Here is a 25025-nt window from a genome sequence, read left to right on the forward strand (position 1 = left end):
AACATCCAACTTTAAGCAACGATATCTCAAAAAATTAACAAGTTATTTGACGTTTTTTAACTGGTGTAAAATTAGGTGAATTGTGTTAAGTTTAACAGAGCCAGGCCAGACTTTCCTCCTGTTTCCTTTAGTAATGCTAGCACTCTAAGATAGTGAGTTCTGTTTGTTGGTTTCGTCGTCTAACTTAAATGTTATCAATAAGTGATTTTTGTGACCTTTGGCAGGAGTCTGGCTACCTGTTTCCTCCTTCGTCTTTTCTTTATGCTGCCCATTTTGTTTAATATTGTACCATGTTTCCACCATGAACCATGAACAGAGCAATGCCAAGTTGACGTTTGCCTACTGGGAAGTATTTATGTTAGCTAGCTACGCTAACATGTTAGGTCTGTTTGGTATGTTTGCGTGTGTCATTTAGGTTATCTTAGACTTAACTTAACTGTGTTCATTGTTTTCTGTTTCCATTGTTTTGCTTGATAGTGAAACTGACTCGTGTCTGGTCATCGTTTGTTGAACTTTGTTTACTATCGACGGGGGGAGGGTGGCTGTTTTTTTATGCTATCTCTAGAACCGATTGTAGCACTTAGACATGATGATATAACTTCTTACGATGATTAAAAGTCTGCCAGTAGCTATCACAAAATATCAACACATTCAGTTGATATATAATGTCATAAAAAAAACGTAGTCAGAGTCACCTTTACTTTGGTAGACTATGCTTTTTCTATACAGTAGCCTAAAAAGTCTACTTAATGTGTCAAATTAAGACATACAAGCTTGGAGTCAAAGGACCCTTGGAGTGCACACTTTCTTAATGTTTATGCTCCTTTTGTCTGATACTTGGTTTGACCTTGTAGAACAAAACTGAAGCTGTGATAGTTATTTTGATAATTTTTAGCACAGAATTTAGTGTACTTTAGAGTGAAATAAAAAGGTATGTAATGGATATTTAATGAATGCCTAAAAGAATTAATGCATGAATAATAGTGTTTTGCATTTAAGGCATTAATCTATTCTGTAAAAGACGTAAACAGGTCACAGATTGAAGTTTAATTATGCAATAACTGAGATTAGTAAACTCTGGCTTACTTCAGTGCATATTAGTCGCTATTAGAGTGATGCTGTATGCATTCCTGTGTTATATCAGAGTTTGAGTCTTTATAAGGTCATGGTGTTTAACTAAGAATCTGTAAGCTGAACAACAAGTATGCACTGTGAAAAGGGAGATTAATTATACTTTTGTCAACCTAAAACACCTTCAGTAAATTCAAAACACTTGAAAGTTGTTTATGGAAGCTTTCCACTTACATCATACTCTCCTTTCCTCCTTGTAGGTGTGTCGTAGTCTTGCTGAACCCCAAAAAGAACAGGCAGCACCACATTATCACTTCAAGGTGAGTTGAACTCGAATACAATCTGCAAATGAAAAAGACTGTTTAAAAGAAGGAGACGTCATAATAATACCGTGGACTACCCTTTTAAAACCTTTTTAAACCTACACTATGGGGGCACTGGACAGCCTAGCGGTTATGGAGGCTTTAGTCCTCATCGCTGCAGCCGTGGGTTCTAATCTGACCTCAACCCTTTGCTGCATGTCATCCCCCACACTCCTCCCAACATTTCCTGTCTCTCTTCAACTGTCCGATCTGATAGAGGCAAAAGGGCCCAACAATACAACTTTAAAAAAAAAACTGCACTAAGCCCTATGTAGCTTTTAAAGTTATGCGTTATTCATTTATGTGACACTTTTAGCCTTAACAATCGTCAATCAAAATTGTTGTTGTATAACTACAATTACAATACATGTTTTTAAGTCTTGCCTGACGTTTGATTGGTTAGTTTTTCAGATCCAGTACAGTAGTGGATTTAATTGCATTTGGACAAGTGTACATGAGATGAGATGAGATGAGATTCAACTTTATTGTCATTACACATATACAAGTACAGAGTAACGAAATGAGGTTTGGCATCTCACCAGAAGTGCAAATAAGCAGAAAGTGCAAGAGTCTGTGCTATGTACAGTAATTGAGTGCAAGAGTCTGTGCTATGTACAGTAATTCTGTGCTATGTACAGTAATTGCAAAATTTACAGATGTAGCCAGAAAAAGTGAATTATGAGGTAAATCTGGATGGCTGGATTAATGGGATGCAATAAATATAAATAAATGCTATAAATAAGTAATGCTACAAAATAAGTGTGTTCTTAGGATTATAATATACAGATTAAGATGCAGTGAGCATGCTATACTAATAATATACAGATTAAGATGCAGTGAGCATGCTATACTAATAATATACAGAATAAGATGCAGTGAGCATGCTATACTAATAATATACAGATTAAGATGCAGTGAGCATGCTATACTAATAATATACAGATTAAGATGCAGTGAGCATGTTATACAAGTTTACAGATAATTTAAAGAATATGAACATACTATAATACAATAATACAGATGGATGAGAGATGTGTGTGTGTGACCAGGAGGAGAGGTGGGGGGATGATGGGTGTGAGGTGATATGGAGGGGAAAGGGGGGTCAGCAGGGTGCGGAGAGAGAGAGGGAGAGAGAGAGAGAGACAGAATACAGAGTTCGGGGTGTGAGGTGATATGGAGGGGAAAGGGGGGTCAGCAGGGTGCGGAGAGAGAGAGGGAGAGAGAGAGAGAGAGAGACAGAGTTCAGAGTTCGGGGGGTAGAGTTCAGTAGAGAAACAGCTCTGGGGAAAAAGCTGTTCCTCAGTCTGCTGGTTCTGGTCCGGAGGCTTCTGAAGCGCCTGCCGGAGGGCAGGAGGGTAAACAGTCTGTGGGCAGGGTGGGAGGAGTCTTTAAGGATGCCATGAGCTCGCCGCAGACAGCGTGTTCTTTGGAAATCCTCAATGGCAGGAAGTGGACACCTTGTGATGCGCTGGGCGGTTTTTACCACCCGCTGTAGCGCCTTACGGTCTGCGACAGAGCAGTTTCCGTACCAGACTGAGACACTGCTGGTCAGGATGCTCTCGATCACACAGCGGTAGAAGTTCGTCAGTACAGCTGAAGACAGGTGGTGTCTCTTCAGTGTCCTCAGGAAAAAGAGGCGTTGATGAGCCTTCTTAACCAGACTGGAGGTGTTAGTGGACCAGGCGAGGTCCTCTGTGATGTGGGTCCCCAGGAACTTGAAGCTGGAGACACGTTCAACGGCCATCCCGTTGATGTGAATGGGGTTGTGCGTGCTTCCTCTTTCTCTCCTGAAGTCCACGATGATCTCCTTCGTCTTGCTGGTGTTGAGGAGCAGGTTGTTGTCAGCACACCAGGCGGCCAGATGCTGTACCTCCTCCCTGTAGGCCGTGTCATCGTTGTTGCTGATGAGGCCAATCACCGCTGTATCGTCCGCAAACTTGATGATGGTGTTGGATCCATGTACAGGTCTGCAGTCGTGGGTGAAGAGGGAGTAGAGGAATGGGCTCAGCACACAGCCCTGTGGTACGCCTGTGTTGAGTGTGATGGTGGTGGAGCAGGTGTGTCCTGACCTAACATACTGGGGTCTGTTGGTCAGAAAGTCCATTATCCAGTGACGGAGGGAGGAGTTGAAGCCCAGGTCTCCGAGTTTAGTGTTCAGCTTGGAGGGGATGACAGAGTTGAATGCTGAGCTAAAATCAACAAACAGCATTCGTGCGTATGTGTTGTTATTGTCCAGATGAGTGAGCACAGAGTGCAGCGCAGTGGAGACTGCATCCTCTGTACTCCTATTGCTGCGGTAGGCAAACTGGAATGGGTCCAGTGTGGGTGGGAGGCAGTTTTTCAGGTGTGCTAGGACCAGTCGCTCAAAGCACTTCATTATGATGGGTGTGAGTGCCACAGGGCGGTAGTCGTTCAGGCCTGTCGGGCTGGAGTGTTTCGGCACTGGGACAATGGAGGTGGCTTTGAAGCATGCTGGCACAGCTGCTTGGGCGAGGGACAGGTTGAAGATGTCCGTAAAAACCCCAGTGAGCTGCTCCGCACATGCCCTAAGCACGCGCCCGGGGGTGCCGTCTGGACCAGCAGCCTTTCGAGCGTTGATCCGGCTCAGTGCAGCGTGGACGTCTGTGGAGGTGAGTGAGAGGGGCTGGTTGTCTGCAGGAGGTCTGGTCGTGGTCTGTGTCTCTCTGTTGTCTCTATCGAAACGAGCATAAAAGTGATTTAGCTCGTTCAGGAAGGAGACATCTGTGGTTATCGGGGTGGAGTTTCTGGGTTTATAGTCACTGATGGCCTGGATGCCCTGCCACATGCGTCTGGGGTCGGAGTTGGAGAAGTGTTCCTCTACCTTCAGCTTGTAGCAGTGCTTGGCCTTGATGATGCCCCTCCTCAGGTTTGCCCTGGATACGCTGTAGGCCATTGCATCATCTGATCTGAAGGCGGTGTTGCGGGCCTTCAGCAGGAGACGCACCTCCTTGTTCATCCATGGCTTCTGATTTGGGTACGTGGTGATCTGCTTCCATGTTGTAACACTGTCGATGGTGGTATTGATATAATCCAGCACAGAAGAAGTGTAGGTGTCAATGTCTGTGTGAGAGCCCAAGGTAGCCTGCGAAGCAAACATACTCCAGTCTGTGTGATGGAACTTGTCCTGAAGTACAGAGTCTGTCCCCGCTGGCCACACTTTAATCGTTGTTACTGATGGCTTCACACGTTGGATGAGTGGGGAGTACTTGGGGATGAGGAACAAAGAAAGGTGGTCTGACTGTCCCAGGTGGGGGAGGGGGGTCGTGGTGTAGGCCCCTGCGATGTTTGTGTAAACATGGTCCAAAGTTTTGTTTCCTCTTGTATTGCAGGAAACATGCTGGTGAAATTTAGGGAGCACTGTCTTTAAGTTTGAGTGATTAAAATCACCTGCAACTATAAATGCAGCCTCCGGGTGAGCAGTCTGTTGTTTACTGATAGCGGTGTAAAGTTCCTTCATGGCAGCTTTAGCATCGGCATCAGGGGGGATGTAGGCTGCAGTTACAATAGTGGAGCTGAGCTCCCTTGGCTGATAGAAAGGTCTACATTTAACCATGAGAAACTCTATGTTAGCTGAGCAGTGTCTTCCAATAATGACAGAGTCTGTACACCAAGCTTTGTTAATATAAATGCACAGCCCTCCTCCTCTGGTCTTACCGGAGTCCTCTGCTGTTCTGTCTGCATATGCATTGCTACATTGATATGCTTGTTTACAGGTTGCCTCAGTTGTGACCATGACCTGAAGCATTCCCTGCTTTATCATCTGTTTAGACTATAAATTGGACCATAGTTTACAAAATGATGATAATGATTTATTAAAGACTTAAAACTAGGAATTTGAGACCTTAAACTGATTGTCTAAATGTTTCTCGAGGGAATAAATCAAAGGAGAGTTGGAATCTTTTCCTTGTCTGTTTCTGCAAAGACATCTTTATTGACTAAGAGGCTATGTCCATTTCTTCGTACAGAGTTTGAATCAAACGGGACAAATATTAAATAATATCCCTTCTATATTTTTCTAATTTTCACAGAAAGACCATCACAGCTCTTTCCTTTTCCCCAGATGGAAAGTACTTGATCACAGGAGAGGTGAGTCTTTGTACACTCTGCATGAACTATTTAACAAACTGTGTACAGTAATTAGTGAATGTTCGGTCCAAGTCAGAGCCAACTTCATTTCCCCCTGTAATGTGTTGACTAAACATCTACAGTTATGTTGTAGTTACAGTGTGTTCCTCAACACAGTATCTAAATCCTCTCGAGCCAATCAAAGCCGATTAAAGACTTCTCTGTGTAAGTGGATAAACTCGCAGTAGTTGCCATGGCGGCAGAGACCAGGGTTCAAAAGATCATAAGTGGTGAGGATGAAGTCTAATGCTGCCATTTAAAAATGCCAAATTTTGTAGAGTGCCACTGGTTAGTATTTGACTTTAAAAAGTGATCACAGAACACAACTGACTTTAATAATGTAAAACTAAATATAAAAGCTTGCAGGTCCCAAACTAAATTCAGTCAGCGACCAAAATGATTAAGGTTTTCTTTTTACATGTGTTGTTTGTGTGATTAAAGCTGAGAGAATCGCAGCTCTGTTACATGAGTTCCTTCAAAGGTGTGTGTGTGTGGGGGGGTATGCTCAATTAAAGGACACACACATATCTTTTATCCCTTTTCTTTCTCTCTGTCTCCTTTGTATGCAACGTAGTCATTAGTTGAATATGGTCCCTTTCCAGCATCGTCTATGCTGCTTTTCCTCGCACCTATTAGAATTGACATTTGAAAGGTTATTCTACTACATTAGAAAAGGAGACTTCATAAATAGCATGCTCACCTTTTGATCCCTGAGAGAGAATAATGAGAACATGTCGAGGGATAAGTAACTGTTTGCAGTGAGCAGAGGTCAGAGAAGATAATCTCTTAGAGAGCTGAATCGAGTGTACAGACAGGTGACTACGACACACAGCCTCTCCCTGTGGACTTACAGAACGGAGTACAAAGACCTTAAAACAGCACTTTCATTGAATCAAATAAATAATATTCTTGCAACTTTGCTTGTTTAAATAAAGTGCTCCCCCCTCACATGATCTCTCTGTCTCTTCTATCAGAGCGGTCACCTCCCTGCGGTGAGACTCTGGGACGTGGCAGAACGACGGCAGGTGGTTGAGCTCCAGACACACAAATATGGCATCTCGTGTGTGGCTTTTTCTCCCAACGGCAAATACATCGTCAGTGTCGGAAACCAGCATGACATGATGGTCAACGTCTGGGCCTGGAAGGTAGCTCTTACACTGAACTTTTAGCCAACAGTCCTCCTCTTTGCTGGGAGTGACGTTGCCATGACCATATTCATACAGCAGCTGTTTTCCTTTGACATCAGTGTCAGAGTGGGAAGCTCAAATGTTGGTATAATGTTGCATTGCTGTGTTCCCGGGAGTTCTGTAAATTAAAGTTGCAGTCAATCGTTTTCATTTCACCTCTTTCTTAAGCATGAAACAGACAAATGGATAGTCAACGTCTGATGAGACATCTAGCCTCATTTCAAAGTCAGAACAATGAGCTACTGTTGGAGCGTAAGTTAGCTTTAAAGCTACAATCAAGCAACTGCTTTTGTTCATTTTTTAACCATTTCATTGCTGGATTGTTGCAATAGGTAATTAAAAAATGCTCTTTTAACTAGAAATATGTCCAGGTTATTCCTGCAGAAATTCCTTATCAGTTGTCTTTCAGTCGTTGATCAATCGACGAGAAGTGAGATAATAATGAGTTGTTTGTTCCCTTCATTTAAATGGGTAGTTATGATAACCTCAAGCTTCCGCCTACACCTTTAAAAATACCATAGTATATGTTTTTCGTAGTTTATATATAGCTTACAGTATGTTTGTTTGTTTTTAGGTGGGGGGGAATGTTAATACTACTGCTGCTGCATTAATAGGACTTACATTTAACAGAGCAGTATAAACATTTTTCAGTGTTTAATTTTCCCACCCTGAGCGGGATGCCGAGTACATATAGAGAATGCTGCAATACACACTCCTTTTATTGATAAAGTAATAATAGTAAAATATTTGAAGAAGATTTTTTTTTGTTTAAATAAGTTTGACACTGAGTCAATGACTATCTTGTCTTATCTTTTCAACAAGACTAGAGGGGAAACAGCTAGTCTTGTTGTTGCCAGACATGAAGTTCACTCTGTATTTGAAGTTGTGAATCAAAGTATGTATTCTTCTTCTACTTTCTTCAAAGTATGTTGGTGTATTCTTCTCTTGCAGAAAGATGTAGTAGTGGCTGCCAACAAGGTGTCCAGTAAGGTGACAGGTGTGTCTTTCTCAGAGGACAGCTCGTACTTTGTAACTGTTGGGAACAGACATGTCAAGTTCTGGTATCTGGACCACTGCAAGGCCAGTAAGGTATGAAAAGATCATGTTGGGTTGTCTCTTATAAAAGGGATTGTTCGTTGCATTATGTCCAAAACTCATGTCCCTTCTTCGGAATCCAGGCCAGTGCTCCAGTCCCTCTGCTGGGCCGCTCAGGGCTGCTGGGAGAGCTGAGAAACAACTTCTTCTTCGACGTGGCCTGTGGGCGAGGCTCGACGTCTGACTCCACCTTCTGCATCACCTCCTCCGGCCTGCTGTGTGAGTTTGACAGCAAAAGGATGCTGGACAAGTGGGTGGACCTACGGGTAAGTGAGTGACAGCAAGTAACAAACAGAGACAACATGTTGTTTGTTTTTGTTTTTTTAGCTTTTTTTCTTGTTTTTGGTGTTTGTTTTCCAATGGGCTAGCATACCACCAAATGTTTGGTATAAGCACTAGTATGTTCTTCTCAGCTCTTTTGTCCATAGTGCGATTCTGTCAACGATACATAGCATTTATATAAATGCAAATATTCTTATTTAAGCATTCTTCCGCCACCTCCTCTTTGTTCTTTTTACGTCATGTCTTGCCTCAGGAGAGCGCCTTTGTGCTATAGAGAATGAACTCACTTGTGAGGAAGTGTGACTCACTTGTGGCTGTCCTCCACCCCTCACCCCCCACACTGGTGACAAGGCCACCCCCCTACAACAGATAAGCCTGTCATGGCAATGATTGTCCGCCTTTTACCTTCAAAAGGACATAAATGCTGTACTCTACACTCCATGAAGCATAGTGTTCATTATTCATTTGATAAGGTATTGACATCATAATTGGGAGATTTCTACCCCTCAGCGGTGTCCAATCTACAGCATGTTTATGTATCTGTTACTGTGTGCTGCTGAGTTCTTTTGAAACAGCATTGCTCGTGGTCATTGTCCAGCCGTGGTGTTTAACAGAGAGGTGGAGATGAAGGTGTGCTAGTTCTGTCAGAAGTTCAAAAAGGAATTAACAATGAGGTTGAGGACAAGTACAGGATTTGTTTGGTAATATTCCAATCAGGACACATTCATACTCTGCTGCTACCTTCTGTAAACTCTGTCCTCACAGGCACGGCTGTTGTTGACTTATCTGTGTTTAATTATGACTTTATTTGCTGATCTACATTAATGAAGTGACCTGTTGCATGCTGCTTTGTAGACGGGTGTGGCTCAGTGTCTGTCTCTGTCGGAGGATTTGATCTTCTGTGGCTGTTCTGACGGAACGGTGCGAGCCTTCAGCCAAGTTGACCTGCACTTTGTCTGCACGCTGCCCAGGCCACATCCTCTCGGCTCTGACGTCTCAGCCATCACAGAAGCCAGGTGAGGAAGAGCTCAGAGGGAACAGAGCCTTTCATGGCAGGGATCCACTGCAGGATCAGATACTCTCTATTTATAGAGCCTCCTGTATCAACAGTTATCGTTCACAATCTAGATTACTCCGAAATGTTTCTGATTTCTGGGGAAGCTGGTGTCACAATAAGTATAAGACCTGCACACATCTTACTCTGAATATAATTATCTTAAGACACACTGAAATACATTTTATAAATGCTTAATTTTCTCCAATAACGATAGTTTGTATCCTTAGTTGCACAGCTCTCTGTTTCTATGTCCTTCTAAGGTAGAACTGAACAACTGAAAATTTGGACACATACTCAGATACTCTTTGGTGCAAACCATATCGCGTGTTGCATTTTTCTTTTAGTATCTCTGGCAGGTTCTCCTGTGTGAAACAAAAAGCTGTGTTGGAGTTGGGTTGAGTGTAGAGATCCTGTTGTGGGTGTTTTATGAATATTCTGCTGACTGTGTTCAGTTTGGCTTCTACGGCATCTGTGACTGGCAAACAAATTCCTTCCTTGTGTTTGGAAAAACTCTGAACAGAAAAGAGAGAAAGTAAGACCTAAGATATAACACACAATATAAGAAAAATAAAAAATAAAGTCGAGCAGCTACAAAGGAGCGCACAGTATTTCACAACATAATGTATGTATATGCAGTATATGGTGTTTCTTTCAGATCTGCAGTTTTTTATGGCCCTAGTTAGTTTTGATTTGCACCACATAAAGTCGGAGATATTATGGAGAAATAAAATCTATACTATACAGGGGTTCTAATAACAGCCCACTATAAATCACTGTGAACTGGTGTTACAGGTTTGTTACTCATTCCGTCTTCATACTCAGTTTTCTTGGAAACAATGTTTCTGATGATATTATTTAATGAGAAGGCCTCACAATTAATGCTTCCCTCTCGGTCAAAACGTTTTAAATAATGTCTCTTCTTTTATTCCACGATCTTTAAAAATTTACTTCATGTCTTTCCTGTCAGCCATCTGTTTTCCACCAAGACGGACGCCCGTTACCCAGATGCCATTGCTGTAACCTATGACCCCATCAGCCACTGGCTCAGCTGTGTTTATAATGACCACAGTCTGTACGTGTGGGATGTGAGAGATGTCAACAGGGTGGGGAAGGTGCACTCTGCTCTCTTCCACGCCACCTGTGTTGGAGACCTGGAGGTAAACAGGAAGACCATGAAACATGCCTCTTTCACCACAATGACACGCTAAGTACAAATGAGCACTGATTCAATGTGTAGTTAAAGCTCCAGTGGAGGAGTTTTTAACTAGTTATAAAACAGACTGAAACAAGTAGTAATGCCTCTATATAACTAAGAAAAGCAAACCAGATTATCAGCATAGTGGACAATTTTTTTTCTACATGGTAATTTAAATGCTTTTAAACACTTCTGCAGGGTAGGTGTCAGATGAGCAAGTAACAGCACACTTAAGAAAAAGCGTACATTTGACTGGTAAAGAAATCAGGGTGAGATTTTTTGTCTGAAATAGAACTTACACACGTACGGGTCAAAGAAGTAAGGGGTACCTCTTTGTCCACAGGGGGCGCCACAATCAACACAAACCAAGAGTTCCTCACAGGAGCTTTAATCATTCTCTAGGTACATAGGAACATAGATGCCCCACCAGTTGCTTATGTTGTGCCAGTTTATTACCACATTTGATTCTCTAAACGGTAATGAACAGTTATTGGCAGCATCTCTAAATACGCTTTAAATGAGTTGTATACTCTTGACTGTTACAAAAAGGCAATTGCATGGCAGATCGCGCTCATTTTCCAATTAGCATTTAAGATAGAAAGTTGAAGCTTTTTTTGGCTATGATTTTGACTATAGTTTTTAGTTACAGTTGTGTTCAATTTATTTGAAATCAAAAAGTACCATAGTGATATAAGAGTATGGCACAGCATGAATATTTTATAATCCATAGTGTTAAGCCTCATGCTATTAATATTCCCAGTACCCCAACCATCTAAGCGCCTTCTTTGATCTTTCCTTTAGATGTTCCCAGATGTTCCTGGAGAATTTGGTGCTGGTTTGACATCCGGTGCGTTCTTTAGTTGCTCAGCCGATAACACCATCAGACTGTGGCGCATAGACGACTGGACTCACTCTCAGAACATCCTCAGCAGTGTGAGTGTGATTTTATAAACCTCGTCTTCTTGTTGCATAAAAGAAAATGTAATCGTTTTGGACACACAATTCCTCCCTTTGATGGCTAATTTCGGCACTGTATCTGTTTATGCTCCGCAGGATCTGCTGAAAATCATTTACGCAGATGGAAACACCAGTGCCTTGTTGGATCCGGAGTGTACGACTAATGTGAACACAGACAAAGCTGGGGATGGACAGACAGCAGAGAGCAGGGCGGGCATCAAGACCATCTGTGTTAGTCCAGACGGCAAACAACTGGCATCTGGAGATCGCAACGGGGTGCTGAGGTAGGAAATCACAACTAGATCAGAGACTGGAGACAGACTAAGATGACCACCACCTTCATAAAAAATATAAATATATATTCCACAGGGTTTATGACCTCAGCAGCATGAACGAGGTTCTGAAAGTGGAGGCCCACGATGCAGAGATTCTCTGTCTTGAATACAGTAAACCAGAAACAGGTCAGTGTGTGTGTTTATCACTGTGTAAGTGATGACTACATGTGCTTTGGCTGTGTATACAATATGTGATCTTTTTTTTTTTTTTTTTTTTTTTACTGTCAGGCCTTAAGCTTCTGGCCACAGCTAGCAGGGACCGTCTGATCCACGTCTTGGACGCTGAGGATGACTACAGTCTGGTACAGACTCTCGACGAACACTCGTCATCCATAACAGCCGTGCGCTTTGCTGGTGAGCCTCTTGAGACATTGTCAACATCTGACAGCTAGTCTTTGCTTAATCCTAGCTTTCATCTCCATTCAGCTCAAAACAAAGTCCCTCTTTTCTTTCTCTTGCAGCACTGTTGATTTAAATAATTGAAGACAACTATACATGTGTAAAAAGGGGGGGGGGGGGGTTTGTTTGTTAAAGGAAAGCCTTCTCTCATGTGTACTCTGCTTTCTTTCAACCACAATCTTTACGTTATAATCTGTGTTTGACTTTGAATTTGGATAAACTTAGTCTCGACACACACATTGTTCTCTTGGAATTGTTATTGTTGAGACTTTTGATATGATATTGTATTATGAGACTGCTTGTACTACTAGTAGCTAATTGGTGGCACATCTTTTGCATCACCTACCTACAATTCCTTAGATTTCAAGGTTCTTTTAAAGTTTAGTAAACTCATCAATATATGTCCTTATTCAGCCAATGACAACAAGGTGAGGATGATCAGCTGTGGGGCAGACAAGAGCATCTATTTCCGCACTGCACATAAGGTAAGACAGGTTCAAGCATTTCTCTTGACCCATTTCTGACCTGTTGTAGCATATCCAATAAACATTTGTACATTTAGTGACTATAAAAAGTTTACCATAATGATATCACCGTCATATACCACAACCAGAACTATTTCATTTATTTATGTCCCTCCTATCAGTACAGCCTGTAGCTGGGGTCAACACTGGGTTTGTTTAGCTTAACACAACATCTGAAACCAGAGGGAAACATCAAGCCTGGCTCTTACAATGCATATATTCCACTCAGACTGTTTCTAAAAAAGCTCACGTAATTGTGACTGACTGTTAAAGACAGAACAAGGAGTAAACTTTTGCTCAGCTTTAGTTGCTGCTTCAGTGCTTTGACAGAAAAGCTTTAATAATTCCTCAAATTAAAGACTCGATGTGCAGCAACAACACAATCTATGAATCTTCTCTGTGTGGGAAGAACTCCACAGCTGAACCACAAAAGAACCTTTTCAAGAGCATCTTGTGTAACTAAAAGATGCCGTTTATCCTTTAAATATGCTTCTGGGTCACTGGGACAATTTTCTGTTTGGTCAGTGTTACAACATTCTTCTTAAACTTAAGACACGATTCAGGCCACTGAAGTGACTCATGGACGTAAGGTTTTGTGGAGCACAATAAACAATAGCTGGTCGGTCTTGAGTCAGACTTCTGCTCTGCATTTAGACCTTTACTGGAGTTCTCATTGTAGAAACTTCAGAAATCATAAACTGTGTTTTGAGGATATATAGATAAAACCTTCATAGTGAATGTTGGATGGACAAACACTGAATGTGACAAAACCTCACAATTACATAACTTAAAAAGACCCCATGTTTGGCTTGCTGTTTAAATCATAGGTATATATACCAACATTAATACATTGTTTGTACTAATCTCTTCAACTCCTTTTTTTCTAAAGGTGTCGGTCAAGGTACTACTTTGTTTCAAGACCACATAAATGCATTTAATAAGTTACAGCTTCTGATGAGCGTTTCTCTTTGGAGTTGGAAATAATTACAGAATTTTAACTTTAAGAGACAGAACGTAAAAGACAAAGCTGCACGCAGAAACTAAAACTCAAGTCAATGAGTATAAATATAACATACATAAGTTGTGATCAGAATTCTGTTCCTGACTATTTGTTTCACAGACTGACAGAGGAACAGAGTTCAGGTGTTCCCACCACAATGTGAGGAAGACCACACTGTACGATATGGGCGTAGACCCCACCTGCAAGTACGCCGCTGTCGCCTGTCAGGACCGCTGCATCAGGTGAGTGTGTGCGCCTGTACAGTCCTTTTTTTAAATTTTTTTTTAAGTCCACAGGGTTAGCAATGATTATAGAATCCTAGAGGAAACCTGTTTTTTAGAGGAAGAGTTTTATACTTCTGCATCACTGAGGACCCATCACATCCCCTTCACCACTCATTTCAACTGCTCCCCTCAGGCAGCCGTCTCAGAGTACCATTAGCAAAAAAGAAAACCTACAGAAACTCTTTTTCTCCCACTGCAATACACATTCTAAACAAGGCGAGCTAAGCAATACTTTTTTATCATGCTGTGCATATGTGTTTTTACCTATTTTGGAACTTTTGGTTATTTTATGACTTAATGTAAATCTTAGTGTGAATGTTTGTATGTTTTATGTTACTAAGCCTCAACCAAAGGTAATTATTGGTCACTATGCGATAGACAATAACGTTCTTCGAATCTTGAATCTTAATTTCCTTCTGCTTGCAGGATTTTAAACATTAGCAGTGGCAAACAGAAGAAATTCTACAAAGGATCTCTAAGTGAGGACGGCAGTCTGCTTAAGGTAACATTTCCTTCACAGTCACTACTCATAATGGAAGTATAAGTCTATATCCATTTTAGCAACTCACTCTCTTTTGATAAACAAATATAAATATATTTTTTAAATGGTATTATTATTTATTAAAAGTAAAGGAGGCTTGACTCAGACTTGTGTCTGCCCTCGAAGACTTGACGAAGACATGTGCCCATCTCTGATTGACGGTAAAACTCTTTGTCCTGGCAGGTTCAACTTGATCCTTCAGGTCAGTATGTGGCCACCAGCTGCTCCGATAAAAACATCAGCATCTTTGACTTCTTTACTGGTGAATGTGTCGCCACCATGTCTGGACACTCTGGTAAGAAAACACACATCTACACCTCACATACACATAGTTTATTTGGGAGTAAATTATGTTCTAAAAGAGCAAGCTATAAGATCATCCTCTGACGTTGACAGGCAGCAATATGACTAACTTTTCATCCATTTTTATTTGCAGAGGTTGTCACTGGGATTAAGTTTACCAACGACTGCAAACATTTGATCTCTGTGTCAGGCGACAGGTGAGAAACAGACATGTGTGTTCTTCATTTTGTCTCCCTTAAGTTCCCCTTGAGTCCACCAATCCAACATATGCAGGAAGAGATCCAGCATTTTCAATGTTACAGCTCAGGTTTATTTTTGAAAGAATAACAAGCATCAGTGCTACATTTCAATCACAGCCCTAATAACAATGAGTCATCCAAATATTAATAGCCCGCTAAAATAAAACTACTGTAAAAAAACAGTTTGGGAGCATCATCCAAATTGAAATCATCTTCAGCCTCTGCTGCCAGAGGAAATGAGCGGGGAAATGTGTTTGCAGACAGTTTCCTCAATAGTGGAGCTGAGATGAAATGTTGAATTTTTAATGCCTGAATGCTTTTATCTCCCAGCTGTATCTTTGTGTGGCGGCTGGCTCCAGAACTGACAATCAGCATGAGAGAGAGGCTATGCCAGCTCCAACAAAACCAAAACACATCACCCGGAAAGACCTCCAGCCTCAGGTGAGGACACAAATACACCACCCTGCTCTCTCAGAGGAACGTCCATTGGTCACAGTCATTAAAATAACCCTTGTGCTGAGGATACAATAAATGTGCCATACAAAAAAGACTGCCAGAATGAAAACAGAATTATCAACTTCATGCCTGCATTTCCAGGCGAGGGGTGTACAGCGCCCCCATTCTGGGTGGTCTGTCGTCTGACAGTGACCAAGAGCATGAGGACGAGGACGTAGCGGAGAATGACAACCACAACGACTCAGAGGACATCGCAACGAATACTTCCTCTGACAGCAGCCATGGAGAGGAGGAAACAGGTACTTTAAAAAGACAAGCACAGCGTTGTCTTCCAGGTGTCAAGGGAGTTAGAGCTGTGAGTGCATGTTGTCCATTTCGATGTAACCACCTGTGTTGGAAAGAATCTGCCACCTGTAGTAATCCTGACCTTTCTCCTCTCGGTGAAGAGAAGCTTTGATGAAACAATCCAGGAACCAAACAAGTGTTGTTTAATTATTTTCAAGCTTCTGATTGGTGTCCTCTTTCATACAACAGGTGGCTCAGATGAAGGACACGACTGGGAGCTGACTAAGGTTGGTGGTTACATGTTGTGTGAAGAGATGCTTTAGTTTCAACAAAATGACATCTAAAATCCTATAATGCTTTTGTATAACAAAAATAGTAAAGATTTGAATTAAATTACCATTGTTATTGAACGTGGCCTTATGAAATCCATCCGTTTAGTTTTGGTATTTTCACATATTGACAAACAGGGACTGAGAATACTTTCAGAATTTCCATTTATTTCAAATGTATTGAACCAGGAAGAGCCTCATTGAGATTAAAATCTCCTTTACAAGAGCCTGCTGATCAAAGACAGGCAGTAGCACATTTTGAAACATATGCAGACATGCAACACATAATTATAAGCACAGGTCAGCATATACTGGGTAACAGCAGCATCTTCCCCCAATGTCTCAAATCTACTTCTAAACAGATTTAAACAGACCAGCTTCCCCAGATCTAAATCTTACTGCAGGACCTGAAAGACGCACTTTGGTGACAGTTTGCAAAAATAAGTGTTGTGAATGGGTCAAAGACAAGGCTGTAGCTTCCAGCAGTTTTCAGATGAATAAAAGGACATAAGTAGTTTGTGAGGGTAAAGCAAGTTAGGAATCGCCTGAGAAATGAGGACATGTCCGTGATTTAGTCTACTTGTGTACAATGCAGGCCAGCCGACTGAAAAAAATAAGTAGCTTTGGCTAATCAAGAAATCAAATTTGGTTGTTTTTTAATTTGAAAATAAATTAGATTGAAATTGCAATGAAAGTGAAAAATGTTTCTTACCACAGATTTTCGGTGGTTGTCCAGTATAATTCAGTATGTTCTGGTTTCTTTCTGATTGCGTTCCCCAATAGTGCAAAAACAAATGAATGAATCCATTGAAATAAATTCTGGACAAAAATGTCAGTATAAACATGTACACAATGTAATGATCAGTAAATTATTTTAAGCGAACAGTTGATGGATTTTTTTTTCTGTCAGTTCTTCAGAGGGACTTAAGTGTTTTAAAGAATTTCAGCCTTCACTCTACCACACATGAGATTAAATCCTCTGTGATGCTCCAGAGGGGGCAATACCTTGCTGAGGCCTAAAAGTGATAAAGTAATCAGTTTATCAGTGATAAATAAAATCTGTCCTGAAATACACAGCCAGAGTTGGAGTGTTTAAAACTACATCACACAGATGACTAAATAAGGAAATAAATGAACACTTTTAAGTTCCCTTCAACTTTAATTTGCAGATGTTTAAGCAAAATAAATCATGGTTTACCGTTTCTTCTTCTACCTGCATGTTCTTTCTAGCATGCAGACGGCAGTCAAGTCACTCCAAACCCCTCCAAGCGCCCTCGGAGACGCTGGTCTAATCGTATGGTCTCTCTGGAGGTGATGGCTAAATCAATGCTGGACCTGAGGCAGCTCGATTCTTTTTCTCACAAGAAGAACCCCAACTGCCCCCGTCATGACAGAGAGCGACAGAGTACGTCCAGCCTCCAGGAACCACAGGTATGCATGAATCTATGTCTAAGGGGGAAAGAGGAATCTTTCGTAATAGACTTGTGTGTGTACCTGCAGCTCTAAGTTTCCTTTGCCCATTTTTGGCCACTGCAGTTAGAGGAGAGAGTAAAGAGGCACTGGCACTGGCCACATGCTGACTGGCTGTCCTCCCACCCATCCAAGGGTATCAGGGGGACTGATGGAGCTGTGCTGTACCCGGAGGAGAACAAGAACCATACAAGTCCACAGGGCAGGTAAATCCCCACCAAGTATTCACTCTCACTCAAGTGATCCCAATGACACTGAAAGAGAACAAAAGTGGTTTAATATTTTCCTTTGCCTGTGTTCCATATTTGATTCTGCCTCTCTCTGTTTTATCCATCAGTGATTACAAGGTGAAGGAGCAGCACTGCAGGATTAAGGGGCGAGGGATCCGCAGTGAGAGCATGGAGAGCCGCAGCCCTGACAGCGCCTGCTCCCTGGACTACGACAGCAGGGAGTCCAGCCCAGATCAAGTCCTGGATGGTGAGGTCTTACTCTGATGTCAGCAATAAGATAAATAACTTAAAAACATTTAAAGCAATACACAGTTGTTGTTTTTTCTAGTGTTTAACCTTTTTTTAACCAGGTTTATCCCTTACCAATTAGCACCAACACATAGGTTCATCAATAAAACATACACAGGTTAGTTAGTTACATAAAAACAATAAGGCTTAAGCATTAATAGGGCTCCTAAGGCACAAAAAACGAGGATTACTCATTTCATGGCTGAGTTTGGGAAACAATTAATTGCACAATGTGTAGAGAATGAAGATTGGGATTTCCATTGTTCGAATATTTAGAGCAAGGATTAGTCCGTTTGAATTTTCCTAGAGTGGATTTGTAAATTCAACATTCCAAAGTCTGAACTGAAGTGCCCTTAACGAAGGCCACTTTGAACATAAATCAGAAGATGAACAATGAAACAAACTGCCCAGCATTAAAAAAATACTATGAGCAGAGACATCAGTGCAAATCACATCTCCATTATCATTAATCACTTAAAAGGTATACTTTACTAGTTTGTATCAAATCAAAAAGGAAGCAGACTTGAGTATATCCTAGCATTACCTTCAGCTTGTGAGTACAAAACTGTATATGCACAATAATGGTCTTGTAGTCATCATTACAAAGCATTTAAATTTATGCTAAAGAAAAAAAACATCAGACATGTGAGATCTCAATGTTGTTAAAGTGCTTAAGAAAATATGTTTTGTGTTTTCCTTGTTTGAAGAATTTCAGATCATAAAGCTTTTCTTGTTCTCTAGAAAATGCAAGCTGTAGTTGTTGAAAGGTTTACCCCTGATTCAGACAGGCTGCGTGACAGCTCTGCTTTCATATCGACATGCATGATACAAGTCAGAGCTATCATTCTGCCAGCGCTAGCAGTGTGTCTCGTGCAAGTGTCTCGCGTGTATGATATGCCAAAAATCAAGAGAACGAAGGCTGTCCTATTTTACAGCGAGTTGCACGGTTTTCGGCCAAAATAGTAATTAAAATGAAATGTAGAGCTCTATATCAACTTGATTGCGCAACATGTATATCACCATCAGTAGAGTATGTGACAGGCATGAAAACAAAAGTATGATTACAATTCCAGGTTGATTTTCTAAGTAAAAGTCCACTCTAGTTTCTGCTGAGAAACTCCCCTAGTTTGTACAGAATTATTTTATTATTCATGAAAAACATGAAATTGAAATGTCTATGTCATCAGCACAGAATGAGAAGTAGACTGTGGAATATCCCATCCAGGGAAATTAATGTAAATAGCAAATAATAGAGGGCCAACAACCAAACCCTGTGGGACTCCGATCCATAAGAGAGATTGATTTCAGCATTTGAAAATAACTGATACAGCCACCCCCCTGGGGTCCTTTGAACAAGACACTGAAGCTTTAAAAAATGCAGAAATTTCAACCTCATTGTGTAATTGTTCTCCAAAGACAACCAATATGCCTTAAATAATATAGGGAATTTAGTACAGCTAATAATGTGAGATGGTAAAAACATGTTTTAATCACAGTGATTTTCAGTGCAGAGTTCCCCTCCCTGCAACTTGCAGGCAGCTCAATAGTAGGGTAAGTTTGAATAATACAGAATAATGTTGAATATCAAAGTCACACTTGTATGATTTATTGCTGCATTTTCTGTTTCAAGTTATAAATGTCTCCTCAAAGTGTGTCAAGTGCTAGATTTAAAATGAAAAGCTCAAATATACATGAAAGACCTGATATCTCTTCAAAAATCCAGTAAAGCAGAAACCAACCGAGTGGGATTTGAGTTCACAGAGCCTGGGATTTTTTTTCCTCCAGTTTTAGACCTGATAATAATATGTCAGACATGTGTACTACATAAGCCTGAGTGTTCTGGCTGGTCATTTGTAAAGGATTATCTGAGACCTACTTGCTATATCCAGTAGATGTTACAAGGTCAAGGAGGGTTTTGAAAAAGAAAATGTGTCTCCTTTTTCCCTTGTGCCTCAGTTGTACCGTTTTGTCTTTCATGCTTCAGAGTCTGCTGATGTGGAGTCCCTGCGCCAGGACAGCTCTGATGAGGAGATTGAAGACACAGAGGAAGAGGAGCAAAAGACAGAAGTGACGAGTATGGACGAGGCTCTGAGGACAGTGACAGATACAGCTGAGCGCAGCCAAGAAGATTTCCTCAAGCAGAACTACGAAACACTGGCAGAGAGCTCCAGTATGGGTACGAGAGGTTAAACGCTCATACACAACTCTTAGTCATAGCTCAAAGCTGCTGCAAGCAAAAGAAGGAGAGCAGCGGTAACAGCGACATAGAGGAGAAGTCAAGACAGCGAGCTCTGCTAATGAACACAAAGCTGTGAAACAGAGAAAAAATATGTTATATTTTATTATTTTTTGCGCTCCATAGAACTTATAAACACATCCAAACCACTGCACAAAATGGATGCAGTCTAAGTCTCACTTCATCCTGCATGCTTAGTGTTTCTCTCCACTCAGCCCTCAGTAATATGTGCAGCTCTCATAAAGCCATGGCAAAGATACACCCTTCTAATTCACAGGCCTGCAAATACCACGGTTTTGTCAAGTCCTTTAGGCATACAAACAGACAGGTTTGCTCCAACAGTATTTCGTTGTAGCCTACTTGTACAGTGACAATAAAGATTAAGAGATCTTTAAAAAGACAGCAGAGCAAAGAGACAGAGATGTTACCTGGTCCCACTATGTTTTCTATAAGTCACTACTTGTGGACTGTTGTCAGATGGCTTCACACCACTGCCCCCATAATGATTGACCCCATTTAATGTCAAAAATTAGACAGACAGAAAGCCATAAAGAGACACCATCACACATTTCTTCTTGATATTGAATAACTATGAGGAGGGAATATTTAGGTCTACACATCATGTCATCCATTACTTAAAAGTGGGTAAAATATTGGTATGTGTTCAGTGACTTTTTCTGCAACACTAGTGTGTGCAGGTTAGACTTTCCAAGTCAAAGTTTAAAATCCTTCTCCCTCACAAAGGAAGTTAAACATTTATTCGCCAAAATGTTGAAGTTTTCCTTATTATATGATATAATATTCCTATTCCCTATACCCTACTTACATTTGAAGTGAGAAGGGTTTTGCTTTTCAGATCCACTGTCTGTTTCTCTTTCTTTTTCTCTCTTTGTCACTGATTGTTTTTTCACCTCTGTCTGCCACATATTGCTTTTCGTTTTTTTTATTTTCTATATTTTATTTTCTTGATGTCTGTCCACAGCCGAGCAGAGCAGAGTCCCCAGGCTCAGTATGTCTTCACGCTTTCTGGCCAGAGGACATAATAACAGGTAACATTGACCACTTCAGTCCTATGTGGACTCACAGCTATAATTACAGCCCCATGTGGACGCACGCATACTGCTCTGCTAAACCATCTGTGTGGCTTCCTGATGTGTAGCCAAGCTGTCAGCTGAAGATGACATCTATGTTTGTTATTTCATGTTTGTAGGAAGATCGTATATAATGCTACCTTTTTGTTTGCATTCACCTTAAATGTCAAGTGAGAACATTGACTGAGAGTCTCTGAATATAACATTTTGAGAAGTTTTTCTTCCTTTTCTTCCGCAGTGTAACATGTGAAAATTGTCACAACTCTACCATACCATAGCTCCTTAGCTTAGCTGCTTACTTTAGCTCAGCACATAGACGGTAAACATGGGAAACAACCTTTAAGCTTGATAACTAACACATTTTTTTCTAATTTGTGAAAACTGCGGTTAAAAAAAAGTATTAAAAAAAAGTATTTTAAAGGGTTCGTGCCTGTAGGCGTTTACCCTGACCTAGCACAAAGCAGAGGTGATGAAAACCATCGCCAGGCACATCTGATTACTGATTTTTATGTTTTATCTTGATTTGTTTAATCTGTACAAAAAATGTTCTTGTTGAAAAAATACATGTTGGGGTTTACTAGGGGTAATGTGTTGGAATATTTCTTGGTCAAGCACAGTTAGTTAGCAAGGCTAGCTGTTACCATTTCAATAATTAAGCTAACTGGATTCTAGCTCTAGTTTCAGATTCAGGGCACAGACACAGGTGTGGAATCAATCTTCTTATCTCACTCTCAGGGATAGGACTAAAAGTATTTCTCAAAATGGGAAACTATTCTGTTAACTTGCTGTCAAGGAATACATTTTGTGTTTTACTCACCTGACCCCATTTACCCTGTGTTTCATTTTATCTCTCTGTAGGACTGTGCCCCCGTTTGCCAAAGTGCATGGAAAGGAACAAGGCTGCAACTCTGCTAAGCCCCCTGTGTCAAAAGTTCGGCCCATGATGGATGATAGCCAGAGCAGAAACACAGAAGACAAGACTCCTGTGTCCCCTACCAGGATTGTGGAGCCAAGGTAAGAAATAATCAAAGGCTGTATGACTGCATGCGGTTTATTTTTAGACAAGTGCTACTTTGGCAGACTTGAATAAATGAATCACAAGATCAAGAAGCTCCAAAAGTGAATGAAAAATGATTAGAAATGTTTAATTAGTCCACATGGCAAGGAATGTAACACAAGATATACTAAAGATAGAAGACTTTTCAGGGGTCACACTGGGCTATCTGCTTAAAATATTTTTTTACACCATTTACAACCAGAACATTTGTGCTGTTACTTGCAGATTAATGATGAATTAGAGTAAACAAAAGCATTGAGAAGCTGAGAAACTCTTTTGACTTTATATTGCACATGCACGCAAAATAGACTAATTTACAGCAGCACAGTTACAGAACTTTTATCGTCTCTGGCATTTCCTCTTTTTAGCCATTTTCGTGACTGAATTGATGTGTGCTGAGTGCTCAGAAAGCTGCTGTTTCGTCTCAACAGGGTCAGTTCTCAGAAGTGTGAGAGTGCTCCAACTCTCAGACTCATGAAGAAGAGGGGATCCCACCTGTGGAGGTTATCCAGTCCTCCAGTCAGAGCTCCTCTGCAGTTTGACAGTGGATCGTCTTTACAGAAATCACTCTCTGTGCAGAATCTGATCTCAGACTGTAAGTTTCATAATCATTGTGTTCATTAAGTGCATTATAATATTTAATAAGTAATGTCAGCTACATGAGGAGTTTGTTGTGAGACAGTTACGCTCCCTTAAGAGTGAAATTAAACACTAAATAGAAGAGGATCTTCTTCCAAATCTCTTGACAAAATATTAATATTAATATATCATATAGTATATTAATCACCACTCTGCTTTTTTTCTGCAGCTCCTCACTCACCAGAGCCCTCTAGTGACCAAAGGGAGTTGTGCAAGAGACCTCAGCAGCTCTTCCTAGATCCAGACACTGCCAGAACTTCATTCCAAATACCTTCCCCTTCCTCTGGGTCCTCACAGTCCCCGCCATCCCCCCTGCCCTGGGAGAGCCCCAATCACAAGCCCCAGCAGTCATACATGAACCCCACCGCCAGCTCCAACGCCAAAAGCAGCCGCTCCTCCTCTGTGGGGGAGGGTATCAACCTCAGCTCTCCACCTTGCTCCCCTTCCTTTTCCAAGGGCAGGAGGTCATGCTGGGAGCTGAACATCCATCCTCCTCTGCTCACCTCATCCCCCGTCACTGCTTTCCCCTCTACCGCCTCCTCGACATCATCCCTCTTATTATGTCCTCCGTCAAACAGTCCCTCTCCGACTCATCCCCATCATACAGCCGCAGTTTCACCCAGTGCTTTCACCCAGAACCCCGCACCCTCTGGCATCCCTGTCCCCAAACAGATTCTCAGCCCCCGACGCAGCCTCGGCCTGGATGCGATACCCGCCTCAAGTTGGTCTGGAGGCTCAGTTAGGGGTTCTAATCCTACAATAAACTCTGGATGTGAAGCTGCAGCGACACAAGGACACAAAGGTTAGACATACAGACCCACGCGGTAGATGTGAATCATATATGCACAGGTGAAGAATTAAAGAAGCTGATTGTCATGTGTATTTTGTTTTCTTCAGCTCTGGGCAGGCGGCTCTCTCTACGAGTTGATCCATGTATTCCAAGTTCATTCCGAGCAAAGCCGAAGAAAGGCTCGGGTCCAGAGATGTACGTCGTTTTGTGACCTTCTTTGTTAAATTTTGTTCAACGTGTCTATTCTCTTCTTTCTTAGATTACAATTGTCACAGTGACTGATACATATTTATGACATTTCTTCACAGTGCTAAGGAGCCAGCACAGGTGGCTGTAACCAAAGAGTGCCCTCTGGTGCCTGAAAAGACCCACACATCAAGCGCTGACCCCCAGCCAGGTGTGGCTTCAGAGAGCTTTCTTGTTGTTTCTCCTCCTCTGCAACGCTGTTCCTCTTCACCCTGCTCGCCTTCAAACTTCTGGCCTATCTGTTATGTTCCTCCATCTGTCCCTGTGCCATCCTGCTGTCAGCACTGCGATTACAACAGTGAGTCCACTGATAGAGGGACGGGGATGGGTCTGACCCAGACCCAATCCAGTAGCTGTACGGTTCGTGGGTCCCATTTTATCAGCGACAAAGCTTCTTAGGATCAGATTACAAGAGATAGCAAGTAAAAAGGTTGAGCCACAGCATTGACAAGAAGAGCAAAAGTTAAAACTTAGTAGTAGAAGAAGAATCTAAAATTAAACAGTAAATGAAGTAGACCATGCAGCATCTATTCTGTATGTTTCTCCTTCATGTAAACTGTGAAAAAAAGATGACGAGAAAGTGATCAGTGTATTTAGTGTTTCAGACTGTGCTTCAACTCAGGTGGACAGGCATACAGCAGTCGATCTCATAATAAATACAAAACACGAGAATACACATCTGAAACCAGACTTACATTATTTTCAGCTGGATTGGAAAGAAACATGGATTGTTTACAACATTGAAAAGGTTTTAAACAGTAGAAAAATATTTTTAAAATCACATTAAATGAACAAATTTGTGGGGTCTTTTATTAGTCTCTCCGCTCTCAGACGAGGAGGAGGAAACAAATGTGCCAATATGTTTAACGAAAAAGCCCATCTGTAAAAAAGATTCTGCAGGTTGATAAGGGTTCGGGTCTGTCATTTTTGC

General features: G+C 41.4%; 1 protein-coding gene across 1 annotated transcript in view; it reads left to right on the forward strand.

Annotated features, from left to right (window-relative positions):
- The window catches only part of LOC109982918 (mitogen-activated protein kinase-binding protein 1-like), a 30314-nt gene that overhangs the window by 2890 nt on the left and 2399 nt on the right, over nucleotides 1-25025 (forward strand). The window contains exons 3-31 of the mRNA XM_065963807.1: nucleotides 1332-1391; nucleotides 5483-5540; nucleotides 6554-6724; nucleotides 7718-7855; nucleotides 7945-8127; nucleotides 8999-9159; nucleotides 10168-10357; nucleotides 11197-11328; nucleotides 11449-11636; nucleotides 11722-11813; nucleotides 11916-12041; nucleotides 12501-12571; nucleotides 13731-13852; nucleotides 14321-14396; nucleotides 14619-14730; nucleotides 14872-14935; nucleotides 15308-15418; nucleotides 15575-15732; nucleotides 15968-16005; nucleotides 17278-17478; nucleotides 17584-17723; nucleotides 17855-17994; nucleotides 20020-20211; nucleotides 21254-21320; nucleotides 22221-22376; nucleotides 22851-23014; nucleotides 23228-23860; nucleotides 23956-24043; nucleotides 24157-24245. Of these exons, the coding sequence (XP_065819879.1) occupies nucleotides 1332-1391; nucleotides 5483-5540; nucleotides 6554-6724; nucleotides 7718-7855; nucleotides 7945-8127; nucleotides 8999-9159; nucleotides 10168-10357; nucleotides 11197-11328; nucleotides 11449-11636; nucleotides 11722-11813; nucleotides 11916-12041; nucleotides 12501-12571; nucleotides 13731-13852; nucleotides 14321-14396; nucleotides 14619-14730; nucleotides 14872-14935; nucleotides 15308-15418; nucleotides 15575-15732; nucleotides 15968-16005; nucleotides 17278-17478; nucleotides 17584-17723; nucleotides 17855-17994; nucleotides 20020-20211; nucleotides 21254-21320; nucleotides 22221-22376; nucleotides 22851-23014; nucleotides 23228-23860; nucleotides 23956-24043; nucleotides 24157-24245 (4121 nt within the window). The remainder of the gene's footprint in view (nucleotides 1-1331; nucleotides 1392-5482; nucleotides 5541-6553; nucleotides 6725-7717; nucleotides 7856-7944; nucleotides 8128-8998; nucleotides 9160-10167; nucleotides 10358-11196; nucleotides 11329-11448; nucleotides 11637-11721; nucleotides 11814-11915; nucleotides 12042-12500; nucleotides 12572-13730; nucleotides 13853-14320; nucleotides 14397-14618; nucleotides 14731-14871; nucleotides 14936-15307; nucleotides 15419-15574; nucleotides 15733-15967; nucleotides 16006-17277; nucleotides 17479-17583; nucleotides 17724-17854; nucleotides 17995-20019; nucleotides 20212-21253; nucleotides 21321-22220; nucleotides 22377-22850; nucleotides 23015-23227; nucleotides 23861-23955; nucleotides 24044-24156; nucleotides 24246-25025) is intronic.

Source organism: Labrus bergylta, chromosome 15 (assembly GCF_963930695.1).
Source record: "Labrus bergylta chromosome 15, fLabBer1.1, whole genome shotgun sequence".
NCBI lineage: Eukaryota > Metazoa > Chordata > Actinopteri > Labriformes > Labridae > Labrus > Labrus bergylta.